We start from the raw sequence: 20,737 nt of genomic DNA on the forward strand, positions 1-20,737 counted from the left end.
CTCGTATGCCTGCTAGGTATCGTTGTACACTTCGCTTCCAACCTGCCTCTGCCCCTCACTTCCTCCAGTCTAGCACTTCACCCATCATGGTCATATCCCAAGCACAGCTGGCCGTACCGACTGCCTGCACTTAAAAATGTCCAATGTTCATTGTCCTTAATATAGTCAAGTCTACTTATGTATGGTCCCTTGTTACTGTTCCATTTACTCCCCTCCACAACCTGGTCAGACTATCCCTCAAATTCAACCCATTGCAAAAAGCTCACCGCATCCCATCAAATCTGATTTTGTATCTATTGTACATTCTTTTGTGATGAAAAGGGCATTGTTCCTCCAATATATAAATAATTTTTAAGCTCTCAGAAAAGAAACACTGTCTTCAAGGTGGACCCCTTCATCGCAGTGGGATCCAACATGGACAACATCCTGTTATAACCAACAACTCCATGGTCCCTGTCAGGGGCAAAAGTTATGGGGATAGACCATTTGGCCATCCTGTCCGAAATAAGAGTTAATCATAGTAATTGCTGCAAAGGATAATATTGGTGCCGTCTTGAGGGGGACCATTGCTGCATTACAAATGTTAGTGAGGCAAGGCTCTGTTTCTCTGGTATCAGTTTTCTGGGGGCTCCAGCCCGTTACAGTCAATTGAGCGCTCTTGTACTTCCAGAACCGATCTGTCAGATGGAATGTCTTGAGATGTGATAGCGGGCTCTCTAGATGGAAAGGATTGAAACCTTAGCTCACTTTTGCCCATGAAATGATCCATTTCCACCAATATGCAGACACCACGCAAATATACTTCCAAATCTCACTCCCCTCCCCCGACTCCACACCCTTAATAGGGATCTCTCTAGCATCACCACCTGGATGGCAACCCACTTCATTAAGCTCAACCCTTCCAAAACCGAATACCTCATCTGCCCCTCGTGGACACAAACCCGAAATCACCCCCTGGATCAAAGAACCCGCCATGGACAACCACACATCCCTCTGCACACTGGTCAAATCCACTGGCTTCATCTTTGACCCCCCAGCTTTTCTTCACACCCCACAAAGCTACAGACACTAAAACATGCAACCTACAACTACACCTCCTAAGAGAGATTAGACACTTTCTTCCTACTGATTACTTCCACACTGCAGTCCGCAGTCCAAGAACTGGTTCTCTCCAAGCTGGACTACGGCAATGCTCTTCTTACTGGACTTCCCAACAGCATCCTTACCCCCCTGTAAGCCATACGAAACCCAGAAGCCAGACTCATCCTCCACCTACCCAACATTCACAAATCACAAACTCTTACCCAGTTCCAAGGGCTGTGCGTAGCCCAGAGATTTGCCTTCAAAGACATCCAACACAAAACCCCATCTTGCCTTCATGACAAACTCAACCCCATCACCCACACTCATCACCCATACCCACCACCAACGCAAACCAGACAAGCAAACATTTCCTACACATTCCACTCCGCAAACTAACAGCACACAAAAGCAGGCATTTATCCACTGGGTACACAGTGCATGCAACACACTACCTCTTCACATCTGCACTGCACAATCCAGTATGACTTCCAGAAAGAGCCTCAAAGCAGATCTGTTTCCCCACACATAACCCTGCCCCTCCAACTCCCCAGCTACCACTTGTATATCCTGATCGTCCTTTCCTATCCTGAAAACATGTTGCAACTTCAGTTACACTTTATAACTTGCAGCGTTTTATGCACCGAGACCCCCTGGGTAGGACCAGCGCTGAACAAAAATTCCACGAAAAGAAAAAGCAATACAGTGGAGCCTATCGAGCAGTGCAATAAACATTTATTGAATTTCTGAAGCATTGACAAAAAGCAAATAGGAATTTATTATCCTCAATCTACAGTGAATTTCTAATAAATTAGGTCTGTAAGCCAATACATATGTTATTTGATTTATTTTTGTCAAAATAATTTACAATAGGAGCAGGTAATTCTGAAAATCAATTTTTCTAAAATGCAAACAAGAATGTATTTCAAAAGACGTTACTTAAGGCGGCCATAAACTATCCTACCACACACATCTTCATCACTCTGTACATAGTACCACGCCTACCTACCACAAATGTTCAGGGTAGGTTTCAAGTGTATGAGGCTGGACAGTCTATGCTAAACAAGGAATTGTGCATACTCCTTCTGTCAAAGTTGACTTTAAGAGAAATCTGATAAAGTACATTGTGATGAACGCAATATTAAAAAATATTTGATTTATACTGTACATAACTAGAATATATGTTACACAGCTAAAATGTTCATATAAATACTGTACAGGAAAGCACAAATGTATTCCAAAATCAAAGGTCAACCTTCAAATATACACCACTTGACATTTCATTATTCAAATATACATTTCTATACAGTGAACAATACTCAAAAATGCTTTATGGAAACATGCATTTATTTAAAGTACACGTTTATGAAAGGGCTTCAAACACTGGCTTAATTTGAACATGAGGTTACTCAAATGCTTCCTTAAGCAAGGCAATATGTTTTACTGTATTAAATTCTCCGAACATAATTTAAAATAAAGTTGTATCCATGGTGAGCAGCACAAAACACTGATGCATAACAAACCTGTATATGGCTTGCAGGAGTAGCTCACTGAAAAGTATTCTAATGCCCATCAGTTTCTATAATTAAGCTTTAATGAAACTCAAACAGACGAAAAGATGGCTTTGGCCAATAATGTTCAGATCCAGTGTAAACTGGCCATTACGTATACTTTTTTATGTCACAGTTCATCTTCTGCAATTGCTCAATCTGGCATGTCTATATTTAGTTTTGGAGCAGGAACAACATATTTCCCAGGACTCTGTGTAATGACTGTTCCAGCTTTTTTACGCAACATGGGTGGAATTTTTGCAGGTTCCGGAATGGGAGTTTCTTCAGCGTCATCATTATCCTCATGATGAAGATCATAAGAAATATTTCCATATTCTCTCAAAAAAGGAAAAATCTCTAACAAAAACTGGCAGAAGTCTTTTCGAATTCCAAACCACCCTAGAAAAATAGATACATTAAGAACGAGGTTTCATTTTTATTTACAGTATTTACTTAGTGTTAACACCATATCAGATGCATCATTTTCAAAACAAAAGTGCTATTGAAACAATGTATATTATAATCCAACCAAATTAATCACTTAACTAAAAAAAGCAGTCCGAAACAATCCTCCATGACCACTATTGAGCATATTATAAGGGAAGGGTGACTTGGGAACATTTTTTCAGTATGGGAAACTTCCATTAATGATCATTCAATGCGATTAAGTAGGAGACAAGAATATGATGCATCTCTACCTTGCTTCTTGGTGTTACTTAAAACAAGCGGAAGCAGCAGAAAGACTGCCATGTTAGGTTTGACGATTCAATCCCAGCCAGTGTGGTGTAGCCACTCATTTTCTGGGCTTGATAACTTCAATATTGCCAACTTGGGCACTCAATAACTAGCATTCAAGTGCATGGTGAAAACTGAATTTGTTGAGTGCTATACATGAAGGCTTCTTAACATTACTAGAGAAATGGGTTGCTCAGCAAGTAAGGCAAACTAATATTCGAAACATTCACAATTGGGTGACAATCAGAAGAAGGACTCTGATAAGATTATAAAAACAAACAAAGAACATCACATTCAATAACAAAGAAAATAAGGCTATAGGTGTTTTGCCCCACAGTTAAAAAATCTAGCAGATAGGAAGGTGATGATTCTTCTATAGTTAAACTATCAGAGTACTTATTATGGGCCAGGTTCTTGGAATTCCCATTTGAACGATGCTTGGTTTCATTAGAGCGGCATACACTCATTGTTAGAAACAAGTGAGGAACAATACTGAATGGGCTTGCTGCCAAAGAACAAACAAGCAATGGCTAAATTAACAAGTCTAGCAACAAATGTGCATTAAAGGTTTTGTAAAAGTATATAAAAAGTGAGTCAAATAGGAGCTACAAAATGCGGAATTAGCTAAACTATAGATTACTCTCAGTTCAGAGATCTTGCACACAAATATTTATGAATATCACCAAATATCAATCACAGTTCAAAAGTTGCTGTACTTTTCTATGTTCCGACTCTCCTAAAGAAAGCTGCTGTGTAAATAAAAAGTTGCTCTGTCGCTTTAGACACTTTGTTGAGGTAATGTGCTGCTTCTTAGCAGTCCTTTGTTGAGCATCTCATCTGGTAGATTTATTGAAATTCAACGTTGGGTTGTGAGGAGAAGTAGGGTGAGGGTGGGTTGCAATCACAAGTGTATTTGGTTGCTCATTGTGGTAGGAGGGAGGCAAAGGTCGCTTTGGGGCATGCTATTCTGGATACATATTGGAATGTACAAGGTCCTATAATCAGATGCATTTTAAAAAAGGAAATGGCTAGAGATTTACAAAGCGCACAAACCTTAAGAGCATTATTTTTCTAGCTTTCACGCGGTGGCTCAACCTTCAATGATCATGAAAAGATTGCCAAATAATTAGGCTGCCACATGTATTCATTCTTCTCGCAGGCAAAAATAATCGGAACATACATAAAGCACTTAAATAAAAAATGCAAAGAATACTACATGATCTGTAAGGGAATTACTGTAGGGATTAAAATGTAGGTCCAGCCTTCCTGCTGAACTCCGATTCCCGACATCAACATATTACTATGCGAGTTTAGCACTCCTTTCCTGCACCGTATTATGAACCTGTCTTTGACCTCTCCTGCCTCCCAAATCTAGCTCAACAAGTAGACTTCTATCTAATGTATTTAGATCCTGTCCTTTTGCATGCTGCTATATTTTAAACAATGTATTTCGGTTGCTCTTGACCCTGTGCACACTGACTATTTCAAACACTGTACTTCGTTACTCATGTCCTTGTTTTACATCTTGCACGAAACCTCCACCATGCTCTCAAGCATAGCTATCCTCACCCTCTCTGCATTGAGCCCACTCAAGGCGTGTCCAATCACACCTCCAACTCTTACTCTACAGTGCCCCACCTTACTCCCACTTAAGAGTTCTTCTTTCACCCCCACAAGAATGTATCCCTCAATCTGTCTGCTGCTACAACTGCCCCCTACCATGCTCAAACTCCGTATAGACCATAGCCCCATTGCCTATTCCTCAATTCCTCCTCCTGGTTCCCCCCCCATCTGTTCCCCACATGATCCTGCCCTCTGAACCCATCCAGATGATGAGATGGTGGGAGAGAAACAAAAGAAGGCAAGGCATGCAAGTTGAGAGTGAGAGAGACAAGATACAGAGAGATAAAGACTTGTGGATAGAACCTGTTGAAACCAGTCTGCTGACAAAAGGGAGAGGATCATTTAGAAATTCCCTGATGGATCAAAATAGAGAAGGCCATAGCCTTTAGGTTTGTCTTCCAGATCAGAAAAGACCTACACCCTATGGATTAACGTACTTTAGAATACACTTAGGACAATCTGGGGGCTAGGGTGGAGAGCGCCCACTAAAAGGATAAAACAGCTATAGGGATTGTAGATTTCTAAGGCCATCAGTGACAAGTGGTGTCATTGTGGGATTTTGTAGGCCCCAATAGATAGGCTCCCGACAGCCGCTAATGCTGCAAATAGTTGAAATAACCTATATGCGGATAACAAAGTGGTTGTTTCACACAGAGGAAAAACCCTAGTCAAAACAGGACTCTGGATGGTAGTACCAGAGGATGCCTATGGTAGAATCACTCTGAAAACTGTTCTCGCTCACAAACACTTGCTGGTTGTGGTAAAGGGGAATACTGGGGAGAAGTGAAGTAAGTTTTGTTCAACCTGGGTAACAATGCAAACATGACCAAGCCAGGACAGCCCATCACACAGCTGGTCTGTGAGAAAATATTAGTGTCATAGGTGGAATACGTGGTCGATCTGCAAGAAACTGAAAGAGCAGAAGCTTGCTTTGGGAATGATGACCCGACGGGAGAGTCAAACACTGGCATCTGAGGCGGAAAGGCCTTGCCCCCTCATTTCAGTGAGAAAAAGGGACTCAACGAGTGATGTCCTAAAAATTCCCCCAACAAGATTCAGAAAGCCCGGTGAAGTCTTGCAGTGTGAAGCCAAACCCTGTATGGACCACCAAAGAGAGGGTGGCCGAGTTCCCTATCCGAGGTGACGGGGTCCGACTATGTCCACCGACACAGCTGGAGATGGGGCTCCATAGTTGCACATGGAGGGAAATCGGGTCATATCACCCTTTTCTGCCACCAACAGTGGAGTAGGAGCCTACAGTGACAGCGGTAACCGCAGGAAGAGTGCTCTGCGGAACGAGAGCAGTAAAAAGAACCCAACGTCTCCATCTCCCAGAATTTTACCTACAAGAACCACATATTGCAAAAAGAGGATCCTGGACAGTATAGTCCATGGGGTAGCAAACCAGAAATTCCATCTTTTGGTGACTGTACAAGGAAGACCAGCTCTCGGGTTGTTAGACTCCGGGAGCCTTCGCACAGCCATCCCAGCTGATCCAATTACCCAGAAGAAATGGACTCCCGGACACATCTCCCAGATTGTCTCCGTCCATGTGGGCATGTACCCCTATCCCCAAGAGCAGGTCTACGTAAAAGCTCTAGGGGAGCAAACAGAGATGCCTGTAGTAGTGATACAAGCCCTACCGGAACAAATACAAGCATGCATACATTTCCCTCCTTTCGACCTCTGCCTCAAGATCCTACAGATGCAACATGAAAGGGTCCTCAAAAATGTTTCCCCGCAGGTAGTAAGTACCAAAGAGCAAGAGGGAACTTTGGAAGAAAAAGTGGAGGGATGTGACAGGGTCACATGTGCCCAACCTTTGGTAGGCAGCCAACCCGGGTGAATGCCAGAAATGGTTCTACCCCAGAGAAAGGGTGAGGACTTTGAGGGGGCCAGTCCCTGTTCTCACCGGCATGTATATTGTATATGACTACTAGTGCCGCAGTCCCTTCCACAATGCCAGTCAGTCTCTTTTCTAGCCAGAGATCACTTGTCTTTCAAAATTGTAACTCACAGAAAATACCTGTGCGCAACTAAGAAAGCATGGAATGGAAGGAGGGTAGTGGAATCGAGACCAGAAATGGAATGGACTGTGATGTTCCTTGCCCAAAAGGGATGAGACACCCAACACCACACCACCACCACCACCACCACCACCAAACCAAACAGGCCCCAGGGGCATGGTGGATCAACAGAAAACTGACAATGCAAATAGACTCCAGGGGAGACACAGAAATCCTACCCAAACTTATATGGAAACAAAACTCCTCAGCACATTAAGAAACCCACGAGGAAACCATGTCCCCGACCACGAGAGGGATAAATTAGCCAGAGACTGGCTAAGGGAAGAATGGTAACACGGCCACCAATGGGAGCCGGGAGGAGTGATAGAAGAGAGGAGGCAGGGCTATAAAAGCCCAGCCAGCACAGAGGAAATTGAAAGTTGTTCAGCCGAGGTCAAGCGCAGCGGTGGTGAACCAAGAAGCCAGATGGAGGGAGAGCGGTGAACACAAGTGCTGAGGAACTGTGGTACTATTAAGAGGGCAGGGAAGGTTGTGTGCGGGAGTGGTACCGAGTTGTGTTGTGAGGGGGGTGTAAAATGTGAGTGAGAGAGAAGTGTAGGGGGATATAGAGCAGATGCAAGTATGGTAGGAGAGTGGTGAGAAACTGGAAGTAGAAGTGATCAAGAGATAAATGAGAAGATAGGGGTCATTTGAGGTTGAGCGGGATGCAGGTAGAGAGAGGAGGGTGAGAGAAGCAGGAAGTGAGATGATGGTGAAAGAAGTGAGAGGAGCAGGAGAGAGGAGCAGAAAAGGGAGAAGGAAAGGGATTCAGGTTGAGAGAGGGGGTGGAGAGGAAGATCACAGAGATGAGATAGAGGAGGAAATAGAGAGAGTAAGAGAGAATCTGTCAGGGGGGGAGACAAGTGGAGAAACCATTCAGCTTCCAAAAGGGTGAGCATCATTTAAAAATTCTCTGAGCGGGCTAGATCGAGAAGGCCAAGCCTTTAAGTTTCCCTTTCAGATTAGAAAAGCCCTAGACAGCGGGGTCATCGTGCTTTTATAACACATTGGGAACAATATGGGGGATAAGAAAGTTGTTGATAGCCATAGGGAACCCTGTAGTTTCAACCATCCTAGTCTTCCAAGACCAACTTGTTTATTTTTTTAACGAAGCACCATAAAAATAGGCTGTCTAAATAGTGTCTCGATATAGGAAGCCATCTTTGACATCTTCTGCCCTAATGAACTATTTCCTTTGGATTCTCCTACTGCCTCTCTGCTGACTTGCAAATCTCATCCTTTCCTACATTTACTCCAAATTCTCAGCCCACATCTGACTGCATCAGCTATCCTTCACTACATGACACGTTGTTGTCTAATGCTGAGCTCCTCCAAGACCCAAGTTCATCTTTCTGCCTCCAGTGCCCCACCTCTCCATCCCTCATCCATCTCGTTCCCACCTGATTTACTCTTCACAGAGGCCGCATAACCTTGGCGTCCTCTTTGACAGTTGACCTACAATTCTATTACTTGTACCCACTCTGCAGCTGGAATTCAAATGTTGTAGATCAGGAACATTTTCCCTTACATACAACTCCACTAAACTAATTCTGAAATAGGTAATCGGTCGCCTTGACTAATGCACCAACCTTCTTCTTGGCCTCCCTCTCGACTTATCTCCAAGCTTGACAAAGTACTCAACTTTCCTGCCCATACCGCCTAAGGATCTTCTCCGCTCCACTCCCTCCTCCAAACACATGGCTGGTGGCTTTCCATGAAACACGCTGCCCTGTAAACTCTTAATGCTGGTTTTCAAATCTCTGCATTGGTTTGTACCCATAACTAAATGACACTTTCTGTAGAGTCCTCCTTGCGCCTAGTGCTCTAGCACACCCGCAAATTGTGTCTTAGTTGTCCATTTCTGGCAGTTAGGCATCTATCTAGGAAACTAATGCTGTGTTTTTGCATTTGCTGTTGCATTTGAAGTTTAGGCCTTTCTCGCTGGCTTGCTGCTAGGCTGCTTGGTGCGTTCATCATGCATTGTGCAGTTTCTCCCTCCCTCCATCCCTCACTTTCTCCCCATTCCATCTCTGGTCTTTCCTCTTCATGGTGCTTTCCATCTCCCCTATCTTCTCAAACTGCTACTCTATCACCAATCCTATCTCTAGTTTGAAGTCTGGATGGAAAATGTTCAAGAATCTCCTGGTCTCCAATCCAGGCCTACCCATCACAGACACGGACGTCAACGCTTCCTCCAAGCAGACTGTCTCTGACATCCTCTTTGTCGTTGTTAGGGATCATTTTCAATCCTGTGCCATTTCCCTTTAACCTTAGAGACCCCCAGCTCTTTTGTTTGACTTTTTTTAATTTTAACTTTTAACTCTCGAGTGAGTGGGACTTTCTTCTCACTCTCTCATGTGTTTTATCTGACTAGGAGTAGTGTGTTTCTTACTTTTTAATGAGTTTGGTAAACTCCATAGGCATTTGCATTGTGACACAACACCTTTTGTGCAGTGCCACTGAAGTCCCATGGACTTTTCTTAATGTTTAATTACATTTTCTTAGGTGAACTACTGTTCCTAAGAATAGTAAAAATTACCCTGGTCTTACTTACCTTTTCCTTTGTGGGTCCAGCACACACCACCACATGTGGAGTTCTGAGGGTTTACATAGTAACTCCTTTATCCCACTCCTCATGTAACATTCTGTTTCACTAACTCACTTGAATGGCTGATGGCAGTGGTTTCTTTTTTACTACCTTGTGCCATGTATCTGCAGGCTTAATCCTCAGCTGCAATACAGCACCCAAGGGTGGCCATTTAACCAAACAATTTCTTGTGGGCTTTTACTCTGTTTGATTTGGGTTTGGGTCCTTTGTTTATTTTGCCTTTAGTGGCCCACCCAGGCTCATTGTGTCTGGAAAGGCAGGAAGTGAGGGAGGGTCCTGAAACTTTCCTGTCTTGTCTCTAGGGGTGCCTGAGTGAAAGACAGACAACCTGCTGGGTGATTGACAATCTAGAGTTGCGAATGAATGGGAACTTGCTTTTTTTTTAGACTAGAGCACAGTCGACCACTGGAGGACAACATCCGACCAAGAAGACATGAAGAGACGCAAGCAGCACCCTCCTGGACCAGGAAGCGCCCGGTGAAGCCCTGCAGCTAGGCTGACCCCGTTTTTGTTTCGACTGGGAAGACCCGCATGAGAAGATTTTCTCCCTTGGGCTGGTGGGACCAACTAGCATTAAGACGAGCTTCATTTTGGCGCAACCCCCGACTTGCTGTGACTTTCCAAGGCTACAGAATCCCAATGCCCGAGGACCCCTGACCATCGAGTGCATTGTCTTCGGAAGTGCAAATCCGGCCAAAACTTTGTGGGTCATACAGAAGCAGGAAATCTTCATCCAGAGTCCCCTCACCAAAGCCCAGGACCGAGAGATCAAGTAACCTCCAACCAGAGCTGTTTGTTCTTCTTTGGCGCTGAAAAAAGGCACCAAAACCACAAAAGACAGTTGCATCAAGGAGAATCCATTGCTGCTAAGTCACTATTGAGTGCTGCCGCAAAAGCCCGCCAGACGTCCTTCCTTTTGTCACCAGGAACATGGGCCTGCTACACTGCAACAAGAAGGCATCCAGCTGAAACCAATTCTTCAATTCACAGGTACATCTACCTTTTGACAATTGTTGCTCAGGAGTACTATTTTAAACCCTTTTGAAAGCCTTTTGAGTTGACCTCAACTCACCTGACTGGCCTGCCTGCATGTGCTTCTTCAAGGTGGCTCCTCTTGAGCTTCTGTGATTTCCTACTGAACTACTGACTATTTTAAAACATTTTCTAAGAAGAGAGCATCAGAACTTTGAACTGTCCCATTGACTTTGGCTGTCCTGGCTCCCTAAAGGCCCCCTTTTGAACCTATTGGCTTTGGCAGTGCGTGTTCCCTTAAAGGTTTTACTTGGTGAACACTATTATTGCTGGGATAAAGGACTGCCTACATCCCTCTGGGAGAATCAAACTGTTTTACTACTTACAAAGTATGTTCTGACCCGACTTTAACCTTTCCCTCCTTAAATATCAATATTGTAATGGTGATCACAAATAAGTGCTATTACCGACCGCAAATGACGTCACTCAATGTGTTGGAATGTGTATAACATAAGAAACGTTTTCTCACCTACTTTATTGCTCATTTTGAACTTAATCCTAACTTTGAGATTACTGTTAATATTAGTTGCTGCTTTTTAAGATGGTCTAATTATCCTTGTGTATATATAACTTTAAGTGTGTAAGTGTTTACTGGTATACCAGTATTTACTAATTAAATTGTACAGCTCTATAGCTCACATTACCCGTCTTAAAAGCCTGGCTGCTCAGTCCCTCTACCAACTTGTGTAGTACATGTGGGTTACCTAATACCAAGAGATAAGTCTTGTAATGTCCCACAACAGTTGGACTTTTACAAATTCTTACCCAACAGTTGCATACCCACACCCTATGATCTAGCCGCACAAGTAGATTGGGGGCTTGAGACAAGTAGTCAGCAATGGTCTGGAATGCAGATGGTTTATGTAGAACAAACTGAAGTGGCTGGAGAGTAAGGAACCACCTCAGTACTCTTTGATTTGAGTCTTTGGATCTATCTAACAGGTAGCATCTGAAGGCCTCTATGGCCCACTTGATGCGAGGCACTCCTTCTCAACAGTTGAATAGTTTGTTTCATGGGGCAACAGCTTCCGATTTATAAAAGCAATAGGGCATAGGTCTGTAGGTTCACACTGGGAGAACACTACCCGCAGTCCTTTTCCAGAAGCATCGGTCTGTACAAAAGAAATCCTGTGTAAAATCTGGGCATTGCAATAGCGGATAGGAGGAGACTATTCTCTTTAGTTCTTCAAAAGCCTGGAGCGCTGTTGGGTTGTTGGTCAAGTTTCCTGAGTATTTATTTTTAAGGCCATTGGTTAAAGGTGAAGCAATGGTTGAACAATGGGGAATGAAACTGCTATAGTATCCTACAAACCCCAGAAAGGCTCTGATGGCTTTCTTTGTTATTGGTATCTGTAATTTCTGGATAGCTTCAATTTTGCCGATTTCCCCACTTCTGACAATTTAACCCAGATACCTGGTTTGAGTCGCAGCTAAGCACGTCTCCTTAGGATTTATGTGGAGTCCTGGGCCTCCAAGGGTTTTCACCACCTTCTGCAATTGCCGTAAATGATCTTTCCAGTTTTTACTGTATATTAAGTCATCTAGGTAAGCTGATGCATACCCCTTATGTTCCATGAGTAATTGATCCATTAAGTACTGAAAGGTTGCCGGTGCCCCATGCAGACCAAATGAAAGGACCATAAATTGATTGAATCCTTGGGGGCGTTACAAAGGGTGTCTTCTCCCCATCCTGTTTGCCGAGTGGTTTCTTCCAGTAACCTTTCTGATGGTACTTAGGAACTGTGCTGACCAGAGTTGATTGAGGAGCTCATCAATTTTAGGCATGGGACATGCTTCGTAGACGGATATGGCATTTAGTTGCCGGAAGTCCATACAGTATCAAGTGGACCCATCCAATTTTGGCACCAGAACTATAGGGGTACACCAGATTTTGGTGCTTCAATGGCGTGTAATTTTAAAATGTCTTGAATCTCCATCTGCACATCATCCCGCTTAGCTTCGGGTAACCAATATGGTCTTAACCTTACTATTTTTTCGGGCTTGTTCTTATATGGTGTTCCACTAGGTTGGTTCGTCCAGGAATATTTGAAAAGACACGAGTTAAGTATTGCAGGCTTTCAAGTACTTCTCATTTCTCATCTTCAGGAAGAGTCCCTCCCCAATTCACCTCCATACCACCAGATTTGTTTGTACTTGTAGGGTTGTCTGGTATCTCTTCCTGTTCTGAAGTGATCAAAGCTATGCTGGCGACGGTTTCATTCGATTTCTTTAGGAGATGGACATTGTAGACCTTTTCGGTCTGCCTCTTTCCTGGTTGACTCACCAGGTAATGGACAGGTCCCCAACACCTCCTTTATGACATAAGGTCCCCTCCATCTGGCCAACATCTTCTTGTTGTGGGTTGGCAGTGACACCAATAGTTTATCCCCTGGCTTGAAGCTTCTTATTCAAGCGGCCTAATTGCATCGCTCGACGTGTTTGTCTTGTGCTTGTTACCGTTTGTTGAGGGCCAGATCTCTAAGAGATATCAGCGTACTTGGACAGGGATTTCCCCAACTGAGCTCCCCATTCTTATTTTGCTATGTTAAGTAGAGCGCATGTTTATCATCAGAACAATAACTCCAAAGTGGAAAACCATGTGGAAGACTGCAGAGTATCCCTCAGCACCATCAATAATAATGGTAATACTTTGTCCCAATTTCCCCAGTCTGGCTCATCATCTTCATCATCTGCTAGATGGTCTTGTTATACCTTTCAAGCAAACCGTCGGTCAGTGGGTGATACGCCGATATATGCAGCTGTTTCACATTCAGAAGTCCACACACTTGTTTCATTATGGTAGATAAAGTTGGTCCCCTGGTCTGTCATATCTTTCGGGATTCCACTCTTACAAAGAACTGTACTGTCTAAGATTACAGACTTGCCTGGCTGAAATCCCTCTCAGAGGAAATGCTCGGGGCAACTGGTTGCGTAATCAACCACTACCAGAATGTATTCATAACCTCCTGCTGGTCGGTTCAATAGGACCCATTATGGCCATTCCTATATGCTGAAAGGTTCCCGGATGAGGGGCATCTTCTGAAGGGGCGCTTTAGGGGCAAGGTATGGACTATTCCTTTGACATACCTGGCAGTTTCTACAAAACTTATCCATAAATCCTGGGCTAAAAAAATAAAATAAACACTTCATAAGATATTGTCGTGTTTTTGCAGTCGCCAGGTGTCATCGCCCTGTGTGCTCACAAGCCAATTTCAGTGAGGTGTCACAATATGAGCAGGATACTAACAGTTCTCTTTCATTTCTCCGACTTTCCTTCGGCTTTTTCGAACATGGGAAGAGAGTGATTCAATGCCTTCAAGGGCAAACAGGGCTACCTTTAACCAACTCTCTTCGTGGAGTATTTCATTAAAGCAGAGATCGTCTGTCCCAATTAACATCGGGGGTGGGAAGCTTAGGCATAATGGTGCCCCTTAGTGTAAATTGAGTATTGTTTACATCTAGGTCAATCATTCGATTGGGATACCCCCTTGATATCACCATGTATGCATTTTACAGGTATCACTACATCATCCAATTCAGTTTGGCCACTTACTGGACGGTTAATGCCGATTTGTTGACTTCCACTGTCCAGCATTGCCTCCGGCGACTTCCCCTCTACCTTCACTTCCATCAATACGGCTGGTGATTACCTCGAAACACTTGGGTTTGGAAAGCTCCAACTTCCATAGGTTCCACTTCACTCTTTCTGGTGCAAAACCTGGCTATACGTCCCCATTCTCCACAGTCGAAACATTGTGGCTGTCGTGAAGAAGGTGTTTGCCGGTTTTGGTTCCAGTCGCACGGTTCGACCATCACTGCTTGCCCACTTGCAACCAGTTCGTCTACTAGAAGATCCCTCTGTGTTAATTTTGGGGTTAATCACACTTACTCCCCACTTGGGCATGCAAGCCTTCTAGTATGCACTTGCAATATTTATAGCTTCCGCCAAAGTGGGACGATGCTGCTGCTGCATGCACATTTAAATGGGGTCAGGAATTGCTCAAGCATAATTTTCTCCATTATCTGGGCCGCAGTGGCTCCGGTCGGCTGTAACCACTTTTCAGTAAAGTCATGTACTCTTTAGAACAACTGTCCGGGAGTCTCCCCTACTTTAAGCCTAGCTTCTCTGGAGTATGGTTTTTCTAAGATTCTTCTTCCTTTCCAATCTTCCACCAAATAGGCCCAACATTACTCCAGTCCTTCTGCACAACACTCTTCCTGATGTGAAGTAGAGAGTACACACGACCCAATGTAACAGAGGCACTGCTTTTTATACTTCCCTCCATTCCTTCCCGCCAATCAACGTTTCCATGGTGGGAACCAATCCCAAGGCTCACACGCTCTGTCCCGCCCCCTTCTTTCCAATCTGCCTGCCATGATGCCAGTTTGCTGAACAGCGTATTTTGCTGCGTTTCAGAGCCAATTTCAGCTATGAACATCGAGTCCGTAGGCCACTGTGCGGAGGCGCAGCACCCCTCAGTGCACACCCAAAGTAAGTAATATGTCCGGGTCTGCTTCGACCTTTCATTTGAGCCGGGGGGGGGGGGGGTTTGATGGGGTGTTCAATCGGGACAGGACCAGAGCACTTTTATTTTTAGGCGGGGCTACCACATGTGACTGTAGCCACACCTTCCTTAGCTCTGCCCCACGCATCACCCTTCAGTCTTTTTCTATCGCCAAAGTTAAAGGACCATTAGCTAAATAGAGGATACTTATTAGAGGGGATGGCGGGCTGGCATATGAGGCTAAGGGGACTATGGACTAGGAGTAAGGTAGTCACTACAGTGAGTAACTGTTATACTCGTACGTCCCCTTTCCTCCATACTTTTGGCAGATTCCCAATTGACCAAAGTAACGGGAGGATGGAAACTTCCCATCCTGAAACAGGTTCTTAAGACTGCCTGGCCAAACTGGGCATCAGCCCGGGAGCTCAGATCAAGAGAATAGTGTCTGCAAAAAACACACGTAGTAGCCTTGGCTATGGACTCCCAAGGGACATATTTCTAGAAGGAAACGGCAGACGGTTTGCCACAGACCAAATGCGCATGAAAGCCCTTTGGGAGCTGAAGGCCTTGAATTGTGTAAGCCTTTGGAGATGCATGAAGCAATACAGCGTGAGATGGGCACTTTCAAATGCAGGTTTTCCTTTTGGGTCACCAAAAGTAACAGAGTTGTGAAGAACTAAGTTTGCTTGTTCTGTCGAGGTAAAACAGAGCTCATCTGACGTCTAGGTTATGTGGAACCATTCCTGCATAAGAGACCGGATTCAGAAAGAAAACCGGTAAGGATATTGATTGATGTGAAACTCTGAGACAATTTTTGGAACGAAAGAAGGATGAGTGCGAAGCACATCCTTATCCTTATGGAAAGCTAGGAACGGATGTTTGACAGAGAGCTTGAAGCTTACTTATTCTTCTTGCAGACGTTACCGCAATAAAGAAGGCCACTTGCCAAGAAAGGAAAGTGAGTTTGGTAGTAGCCATACTTTCAAATGGCTTGTGTCAAAGCGGTGAGGACCATGTTCAGATACCATTTCGGGTGAGGAGGAAAGAGGTGAAGAAGACCTGCGAAGTGGCTCCTGATTACTGGGTTTGCCAGTGAAAAAGAGCAACTGCCTGTAGACAGATAAGCTGCAATGGCTGATAGATAGGTTCTACATGATAAGACGTGAATGCCAGAGGCCGCATGGTCTGATATAAAAGACAAGATACAGTCAATAGAAGCAGGTCAAGGAACAAGCTGTTTAGCTAGACACCAATGACAAACACAAAGCCCTTTCACTTTTGTACTGAGCCCTCACAGAAGCCTTACATGCCGCCTATGCGCATATTATCCTCGGAAAGATTAAAAAGCGTTAAGGATCTGAACTCGGGTACCAGGCCGTCAAGCTTAAGTATTGTGGGGAGGGGTACCACACCTGGTGATTGCTCTGATGAATAAGGACAGGAATATGCGGCAACCTGATCGGGTTGCATATCGATAGGTGCTGCAACTCCAAAAACCAGAACCTGGCTGGCCACCAGGGAGCTATGAAGAGGAGATTGCAGTTAGAGGCACTACCGAGATTCCAGAGCGACCGATGAATCAGCGGCAAAGGCTGGAAGGCACAAGCCTTCATTCTGTCCCAAGGAATCTCAAGGGCATCCCCCAAGCAAGATGATCATGTTTGTTGCAGTCGCAAATTCCACTGTTGGAGAACCCCATTGCTGGAAAGTTTGGCAAGAACATGGCTGTTCATTTTCCCATTCATAATTCGCTGCAGAAAGGCAGCTCAGGGAATCTGCCGCAACACTGATCTGACCCGGAATGTGCACGGCCTTTAGCCAGACATTGTGTTAGACTGCCCAATTCCAAATCTGGATAGCTAGATCCACCAGGGGTGGAGCCCTGGTGCCCCCTTGCTTGTTGATGTAGAACCTAGCTACGGAATAGTCTGTCCAAATTTGCACCACTCTGCCGATGATAGAAGGCTGGAAAGCTTTCAATGCCAGAAAGATTGCCAGGAGCTCTAGGTAGTTGATATGAGACATTCTGTCCAGGGGCGTCCACAAATCACACACATCATGGTGCCCCAGTGTCGCTCCCCACCCTAGGAGGGAGAAGTCTGTTGTAACTGTAATCTGTGGGCAGGGCTCCTGGAAGGAAGCTCCCACTAAAAGGTTGCTGGCGGTTGACCACCATTGAAGATCCGCCATCATGGAGGATGGTATCGGAATACTTTTGGAGTCTGTGTCCACAGCTTGGGATCAGCAGCCCTGAAGCGATAGCTGTGTGCACCTCATTTTTAGTCTCGCAAGAGGAAGGGCTAACACGCAAGAAGCCATCAGGCCCAGGAGTCTCGGGAACCACCAGGCCGACACGTGGGAGGAATTCAGGAAGACAATGGCACATGGCCGATAAAGCTGCAATTCTGTCCTCCGTCAGGAACACTCTGGCACTGACAGTATCCTAACCGAAACCCAGAGAAATCAGGTCTTCAGCAACCATCATAGACAATTTCTGCCAGTTCACCGACAGCCGCAGTTGGAGCTGAGAAGTGACTGAAGATCGGCTGTTGCAGCCCGTGAACAAGGACTCTGCAGAAGCCAATTGGGCAAATATGGATAGACATGAACTCCCTGCAGTCTGAGGAATGCTGCGATAACTGCCATCTTTGTGAAGACATGTGGTGCCGAGCTGTGACCAAATGGCAGCACTCGATACTGGAAGTTCTCCTTTCCCATGGAATACCAAAAGGTATTTCCAATGAGAGCCCCAGATCAGGATGTGCATGCAAGCGTCCTGAAGATCTACCACACTGAGCCAATCGCCCTTCCGGAGAGAGGACCTTATCTGGCTGGGAGTGATCATCTTGAATTTCTCTTGGGGTAGGAAAAGATTGAAGTTGGAGAGATCGAGGATAGTGCACAGGCCAGCCTGGTTGGTTTGGGCACTGTAAACAGACAGGAGTTATAGCCCTCCCCTTGCTTGTACAGGGGCACAGGTTTCACCACTCTGAGGTCCAAATTTTACTGTACCTCGGTTCTGAGAGAGGGGAAACAAAGTCTGCTGAAGAGGAGGGTGAGAGGGTGGATGCAAGCAGAAGCACGCCCGGACGATGGACAAAACCCATTGGTCGTCTGTGATGGTCTGCCATGTCTCCAGATGAGGCGATATATGCCCTCCCACCGCAGTCTTGAGTAACCAATGGAAAACATTTGGATGGTTTGTCAGCGGCAAGACCACATGTTGCTGAAGAGGAGGCTGATGACAGAGAAAAACTGTCCACTTTGCCTTTGCTGCTTGCAACGAGGTGCACCCGAGGAACTTAATGCCTGGCATGCTCTATGCTCCTGGAACCCCCTGAAACCTGAGAAGGACCTTGTCTGGGTCCCCAACCTCTGTGTATATGCTGCTTTAGCTGGGGGTTTGGCAAGGACCGACAAAGATTTAGGCGTTTGTATGCTTACCTTTGCTTTATTGAACTCCTGATCTGTGGAGGAGTGGAACAGCTCTTAACCTTCGAAGGGAAGATCAAGTACTTTGTCCTAAACCTTCCTCGAGAACTTTATAGCATGCAACCATGAGAGGTCTACTCCCACCGTAAGGCCCCGAGCAGATGGGTCTACATGATGGGCCGCGGCCTCCAGCAGGTCCTCAGCCAGAACACTGGCATCGGATAGGCCCTTTTTAAAATCTTCCAGCCTGTCCTGAGGGATACATTCCTGAAATTCAGAAAGCTCCTTCGACAGCTTGAAATTTGCCACTCCAAAGAGGACTTCAATATTCGCCTGGCGCAGCTGAAGACCGGATTTGGAAAATACTTCTTTTCCACAATGGCTACAAGAAGTTTGTCCTCTTTAGATAGGACCTGAAAGGCAGCAGGAGAGGATGTTGAGGACAGCTTCGAGTGGAGCGTAGCTGCTGCCACCACCGTTGATGAGGGAAGTGGACATGCAGTCAAGGGTATGTCTTCTGACGAGTGCAGCTTGTAGTGAGCGTCAATTTTCCTATTTACGTGCTGCCCTGAGTGAGGTTTTTCCCCCAGACCTTGCAGGCAAGCAAATCCTTTTGAAGGAAAAGGCCTGTGCACTCCTGTGACGTAAGCGTAAGGCTCCTGAAAGTACACCTTCTTGTGGAGCCGTAGGCTCGGGTATTGGAATATCCAGCAACGCCATCATTTCCACGACCTGGTCATGAAATGCTGAGAGCGGGACGGGTCTTCGTTATCCTGATCCACTTGGTCCTCGTCAATTGTGGCAGGAACAGAAAAGTGATCCGCAATACGTGGTACCTCAAACACTGTGGGCGTACTAGTCTGTGCTGCTAGTGTCTTAAGCACTGGTGAAAATGGAAGCAGTGGTGGCAGTGGAGTAGAGAGCCCCACCGGAAGATGAGGGGACAGCACTACCGAAACCTGCTGAGGGGTAGTAGGAGCAGGCTGCGGCTCGAGAGGCTTAGGATACATTTCTTTGAATAAATCCTTAAAGTATGGCCTCATCGGGTCAGAGTGCATAAGGGCCTGGAATTTGCCAAAGAACGCAACCTCAGAGGAAGGTCGAGGCCGAGGAGTGGGTAGAGGCCTTTCTGGAGGGGCATATCCCTGGGATTGTAAAGAGGCTGGTTGCCAGGATGGCCCTCCACGGATCCACATAAACTAAGGGAGTGGACGCAGGAGGAAGCGAGACTGTGTGGTAGCAGAAACCAAGCACGCCAATTCATTGGCGACCGGAAAGGATTCCTATTTTCCACATTCTGTGGAAAATGCTGATCGCCCTTAAAAATAGGCCCCTCTGCACCTGCCGCTGAGATAGTTGGTGTGAAAAAGCTAGTCAAAATGGCCGCCTCAGACCGTGTGGGTTGAACTGCCATTTTGTCACTGCCTGAGGTGATCTGCGTCACAGGTTTCAGTGAGGCCATTGTCACCTCACTGTGTTTCTGGGGCTTTTTTATCCATTTTAGCCTTGTGACCGGGAGCCGATCTATAGCGCTTTTGAGTCCCTTTGGATTCTGTGGAAGAATTAGTCCTGTGAGGGAACCTCGGTCAAGCCGGTACTTCTTGGGGCCTTTGCCTCTTCAGCAGGATCATTTCGACCACAAAATAGTTTGTGGAAAGGGGGCGTGGCCAACTGCCATGCTGCGAGGACCCGATTCCTACAGCTCCCGTGTGATCCGTTCTTATCCTGGCTTTAAAGACGCTTTACAGTGCGTATTGATTGCCAGCTGCATAAACCTAGTATAGTAGAATCAGTGAGCCGTGAATTGCTGCAAAGTAGATTGGTTGGGGAGCACAGAGACTGCCAGCGCCGGAACGTTGTCCCGAGAAATAAAGATGCTTGTAAGCACTGAAAGAAAACCTCACACGCAGCAGGGAAGCGGTACACTGAGACAGCACTCCACCTGCACCAGCGTGCCTGCAGGATCTGTGGTGAGGCTGAGCACATTTAGAGGGACTATCAGCCCTAACAAACGTGGCGACTTGAGGAGAAGCACACAGAGCGTGAAAGGCAGGGGTCCTGCAGGTGTATGCCGGAGAGCGCAGGACCCGCGTTGGAATAAGTGGG

At 45.6% G+C, this 20,737-nt stretch overlaps 1 protein-coding gene across 1 annotated transcript in view; it reads right to left on the minus strand.

Moving 5' to 3' along the window:
• Positions 1 to 1,798: 1,798 nt before the first annotated feature.
• The window catches only part of TMEM185A (transmembrane protein 185A), a 120,725-nt gene continuing 101,786 nt past the window's right edge, over positions 1,799 to 20,737 (minus strand). The window contains exon 7 of the mRNA XM_069612758.1: positions 1,799 to 3,029. Coding sequence (XP_069468859.1) covers positions 2,785 to 3,029 — 245 coding nt within the window. The 3' untranslated portion in view covers positions 1,799 to 2,784. The remainder of the gene's footprint in view (positions 3,030 to 20,737) is intronic.

This window comes from Ambystoma mexicanum, chromosome 5p (assembly GCF_040938575.1).
Source record: "Ambystoma mexicanum isolate Mex_15411 chromosome 5p, UKY_AmexF1_1, whole genome shotgun sequence".
NCBI classification, from domain to species: Eukaryota; Metazoa; Chordata; class Amphibia; order Caudata; family Ambystomatidae; genus Ambystoma; species Ambystoma mexicanum.